A 5,582-nucleotide genomic window follows, 5' to 3' on the forward strand; every position below is an offset into this window, starting at 1 on the left:
GGCCTCAAAGTCCAGGGACTCTTAACGAGCGCACCTCAAACAGAGGTTGCTAGGGTGAGTAATAGTTTAACGTAGAAATGCCCCTACAGTCTAATGGGGAAGAGGCCTTGTGGGTCTTTCTTCTGGTTTTTTTTAGGTTGTTTCTTTATTATTTTTAGCTAACCAAGTTCCACACTGCGTTTGAGAGTATAAATTAGAGCTCTTGTACTTTCTTTCAGGTACTCATAGGCTGGTTCTACGTGTTTGATACCTGTTAAAGATAAGGCAAATTCTGTAAATGCTTAAAAAAAAAAAAACTCCTTGAATTTATTTATTAGGTAACTCCAGAGTAAGTAAAAAAAAAAAATTAGTATGATCAAACGACACAGTGTAAAGTTAGGAATTAACTCAGTGATAGACTATTCGGCTTTAGACTACCAAGGTTGTGTCTGGATTAAAATGATTTAAAAACATACATTAGTGTTTTGCAAGCTGCCCTCCACCAGAACTGAAAATCTGTAGTTGATGATGTAAAGCAAAAATTGAAATTGTGTAACAGCATGACATTTGAGTTGGTATTCTGTATCTACCTCACAGCCATGAGATATTACATTTGTATGCAATCTTGATATTTAGAAATAAAATGTGGGCAGTTTGTCTTTTTGTCCAGACTACTTCTTTGGTTTCAAAACTGGCTGAGAACTATTGTAAAAGCCATTGAAGCAGGTCATGGATATAGGTAGTAGTGCTTTGAGACACACAGGAGCTGGTTCCTGGGCTAAAACTAAGGATCCTGGTGCTCGCATGCTGCTCTTAGTTCTTTGAGTTTTTACTTCTTAAAGACTTTCACTACTGGCCAAATTACCAGCTCCAGCCTTTTAGTCTGAAAGTTGATTTCATGCCAAATTATTGCATTGTTAAGTCTTCTGATATTTTCAAAACTCCCGAATTTCACATCTGCAGACTGTGTAACATGACAGTTGTAAATTTTGTAGAACAGTCATTAAAGATCATTGAGGCAGAGTCGAACTCCACCGCACCCTGAAGTGTCCCTCATGTCCTTGAAAGCTTTGACGTTTGAGCAGTAACCAGCCTTGGAAAAACGGGAATGGTTTTTCTAGGATTGGGGTTAACTTACGATTTTTGTGAAAACAACTTTGTGCATGTAAATGCAAAATTAACTACTAGTCTTGAGGTTAAGGCATGGAAGGATGAGTGAGTTCATTAATTAGGGCTTTGCTCTTTGATTGGATGGTGACTTGGAGAGGACCAGAAGGGGTTGGGTTGGTTGGGTTTTTTATTGTTACCCAGGTTGCCTTCTGGAGCCAAAAGCTGCAAGATGAGCAGAACCCACGTGGATATCCAGAGAATCCTGTTGGGTGGGATGGGGCTTAGCAGCCCTTACACCTCTGCTGTGAGAGGCTGCAAAAGGAGATGTGAAATTTTCAGGTCAATAATAACTCACAGTTTAGACAGGCAGAGAATTTCCAGGGCAAAGCTGTCTATTTGTGTGATATTATAAATGGCTTCCAGCATAGTTCAGGTGACATGTATTCCTCAAAAAGGCAGTGGGATAAACCTTTCCAGTAAAAGAACAAGAGTTGCTGAATGCTGTTTGTGTCCCAGGCAAGCATTAACACCCAGTTGGGTACACCACAGAGCCCAGGTGTCTGAAGGGCTTGGGAATAGCTGTGCCTGGTTGATTGTGATGTTTGATTTGGACCAACTTATGATACTGTAATTGATTATGGTTTTTAAATAAGTACTTTAGGCATGCAGTGTTAAAATGTGTAACTCACAGACCTAAAAATCTAAAGGCTTTTCATTGTTTGGGATTCTACCATTATCTTTCTCAGGGGAAGCAGAGCAGGTTGCTTGACATGTGTTTTAGGATCTTTTTTTTTTCTTCTTTTTTTTGTTTTGTTTCTTTGTACCAAAGCTAAAATGGAAAGAGAGAGAGAGCCAGGTTGGCATGGATACATGACATGATATTAAACATGGCATTCTGGTTTTGTATCTTTAAATCAGGAATTATTTACATAATGTGCAGTGATCACAAAACCTTCTCTTTAGCAAAGTTTTAGGCTACATTCTTCATCAGGAGAGCACTTTACAGAAATGTATGGGGTGTTTTGGTAGCCCTTCTTGAAATGGCAGCAGTTTGTTTTTTCTTGAAACAAAGAAAATAATTAAGATACTACTACTGTTGAAATTTCATAAACACATTTTTTTAGTTTTATTGAATAGGCTGATTCTTGCTTAGTGACATTGGACTACCTCACTAAACATAGACAGTCTTATCTGCAAGATTCTACATGCTCAAAACAGTCTTTGAGTGATGAAATGCTCGGGGAACAGCTTGTAATATTCACAACTTTTTAATAAGTAATTTCTTTTGGAGATTTTGAAGATGTGGCAAACAGGTCCTTATATAGTATTGCCAAGGCTGAGCTGCAGAGCTTGATAAAGTCACTTTCACTTGTGTTAACTGAGGAGCCTCCTACCTTGCAAGATTATGGAGCTGTTTCAGCCTGATAATGTTTTAAGCTTAACCACCATGTGCTACAGAAAATAAACTTAAGTTACCACAATGCAGCTTCTCCTGTATTTTTTTTCTTCCTCATTTAATTTCCTTGCTAAATTAAAATGGGGAGGGTGGGTAGCATTGGTGCTTGGAAGCTGCACAAAGCCTAAAATTGGTGCTAAGTATTCAGTGACTTCTAATGTAAAAATTCTAGAAGTTCAGAATTCCTTTTGTTCCAAACAAAGCAGCTTTGTTCCTACTATACAGAAACAAAATAAGTGAAACTAGTCAAACTTTCATTGTCCAAACTGACAGACAAACAATTGCTGTTGTTTTACTGAGCTTTTTTGCTGGGTTGTGAGCAACCATGAATTTTTAAGACTTAAAATTGGGATTATCAGGAGAGAGGTGCACCCGGGGGGATTTCTTACATGAAAGCAGCCCCACTAGAAAGCAGTGCTTCTAAACTGGAGATGGTTACTCTGAAATTGTAGGAATTGCTTTGCTGGTTTCTATCACCAGTCATCTACTGAAAACTTTGAAATAAGCAACTAAAGCATTACTGCTATGAATTAGGTTTTTTTCTGACCTCTGAAACTTTTAAGATATCTGAGCCATTGTGTTTTTAAAGGTTAAAAATGTAGAGTTCAGTGTCATTGTGGATAGGCAAAACTGGACTTGAAACATACGCGATGAGTTGTGACGCCATGGTAGGGTGGCTGGGGAAGATGTGTTTTTTGTGGTGTTGGTGTGGGTTTTTCTTCTAGCCTTGGTTTTGCTTTGAGTCTCAACTTCATAGAAAGGCCTTTTCTTGTGTCATGAGAGCAGACTAGAAGTTCTTGAGTAACTTTTTTTTTCTCTTAAGTAAAAAGCCCCAAGCTTCTGCCTTTGTGTCTCTATTCAGTACAGTCACTTAACTCTCAGCCAAGTTCTAGTCATATCTTCTTTTAGCGGTGGGGTGATGGTAACTCCATACAGACTAAAGAATGACGTAACTGATGCTTTTTTTCATTGTACATTTAGACATTTTAGTTTTTGTCCTTTGAGCAAAGGTGTTGCCCTGTGTGGAGGGATGCTCATGCCTCTTTTCCAAATGGATACTGTGAAGTTTTGTGATTTCATAGGGTTTTGGAGCTGCTGTTTTGACTGGGTGACCTGTGTTAATTCCCCTTCTGTAGAGAAATTCATCTTCAATAGCTGCTCTCAAGTTCTGAACACCAAAAGTACCGATAAGCAAAAATCTCATCTGCAGACTTAAACCTTCCCCCCGCTCACCTGTTTCTAATTAGTAAACAATGCTGCAAGCTTCTAAGCTTAGCTGTGATGGTCACTGTTAAGGTTTTAGTCTGATGAAAATTAAGGATTTATCCTACTTAATATATATATATATAATCCACTTTTTTTTTGAGACAGGAAGCGCAATCTTTTTCTGGAATGAAAGGTGAAACTAAAAGTCAGTTCTTACCATTTTTGTTGACCCATTCAGGGTTCTAGGAGACAGACTAGTGGGTGGTAACATCCTTTAATGATGCTGCCATGTTAATTATATTTGCTAGATGTCTTAATATTTCTTAGTATCTTCTGTACCTCATAGCAACAAACCAGGCCATTCTGCCAATCTATTTGGTCGCCTCAAATCCCTTTAAAAAAGAAGAGTCTGGTTCTGACAAGCAGGTGGTGTTTGATGGGGCTGTGTGTGGTCAGTAGCAGTCCCACCAATTGTTTGTTGTTTTAGTATTGTTTGGGGCATCTTTAAGTCTTTGATGCTTAAAAGTGTATCTTCCCCTTGTCCCAGTACCTTGCATTCACCACTTGTGGTGCCACCATCTCAGTATGAATCCATGACAAAAAATAGCAGGTTTCTCCCTGCTCTTGCACAGACTAAAATTAGGAAGAGTAAGAACTAAGTGCCTGAGGCTTAGCTTATTACAAGAATTACCTGTTCTGCTAAATGTGCTGAGGAATACGTGTGACCAGCCAGCTGGATGTGGCTTAGCTGTGTATGTAGAAGGGATAAGCAAGGGAATGCTGTTTTGCAGTCTTGTGCATGAACATCTAAAATGCCAGCACTTACCTGCTTTAGGGTAGGTGTATGGCTTCATTGGGTTTCGATGTTTTGTTACCAGTGGGTGTTAAGGGGTGTGGACGGTAAGTGAAATTAAGATCTGCTTGAGGTGTATTTTAGACTGTATAAGCAACAGCTCAAGTTCAGTGAAATAATTTAATTTTTATCTTAATGCTAGGGCAGATGGGTTTCCTTCTTAAGCAAGTGAAACATGTTATCTTCTCTCTTCATCTTTAAATATGGAGTATTTGGCTTTTTAATAAGTTTTTATGCTGTCTAGAATAGCTTTTTGAAATTAGTTTTCCTTGTCCTACACATAAAGGAGTCCGTGACCTGATGTTAGTGTCCTATTTAATAAGCAGTTACATACTATAATAGTGGCACGTTTGTTCTCTCCACTATGCAAAACAAAATTTCTCCAGTGAATGAATGTAACCTAATGTAAGGGCAAGCAAGAAATAAAAGCTTTCCTTACAAGCTCTTTATCACTAACTTGTTACAAGATAAAGTAAATGAGTTTTAATTGTGCTTCCCTTGTGCGGTTGCTTCACTGACAAAGATGGATCATTAGCATAACATGGTCTCACCATTTCTGCTCTTGGTATTTCTTGTAATGTTTGAAAATGTAGTGCCTCAAAGACTAGAAAAGGTGTCTTAAGTTTATGGGTATGATAGCATTTTGTGTAGTCAACTATTTAATTCTCTCTGCTTTTAAATGTGGTGGGTATGTTGAAAAGCCTACAAATAAACAAAAGAACCAGAGCAAATAGAGAAAGTGAAACTCTGTGTACAAGAGACTGCACTGTGAGTGCCCTTAAATCCAGGAAAGGGAGTTTTGTGTGGGCAAAAAATAAATCAGAATTAAATGTATTTGTATTTACAGTTTAATTTCTTTTTTTTTTTTTTTTTTTTTTTTTTTAGAGATGGTGGAGCCAGGACAAGATCTGTTGCTTGCTGCTTTGAGTGAGAGTGGAATCAGTCCAAATGACCTCTTTGATATTGACTCTCCAGACG

At 38.1% G+C, this 5,582-nt stretch overlaps 1 protein-coding gene across 1 annotated transcript in view; it reads left to right on the forward strand.

The window, feature by feature from the left end:
- SBNO1 (strawberry notch homolog 1) overlaps positions 1-5,582 on the forward strand; it is a 31,007-nt gene continuing 25,425 nt past the window's right edge. The window contains exons 1-2 of the mRNA XM_008634026.2: positions 1-54; positions 5,490-5,580. Coding sequence (XP_008632248.1) covers positions 5,492-5,580 — 89 coding nt within the window. The 5' untranslated portion in view covers positions 1-54; positions 5,490-5,491. The remainder of the gene's footprint in view (positions 55-5,489; positions 5,581-5,582) is intronic.

Source organism: Corvus brachyrhynchos, unplaced genomic scaffold, assembly GCF_000691975.1.
Source record: "Corvus brachyrhynchos isolate BGI_N302 unplaced genomic scaffold, ASM69197v1 scaffold114, whole genome shotgun sequence".
NCBI classification, from domain to species: Eukaryota; Metazoa; Chordata; class Aves; order Passeriformes; family Corvidae; genus Corvus; species Corvus brachyrhynchos.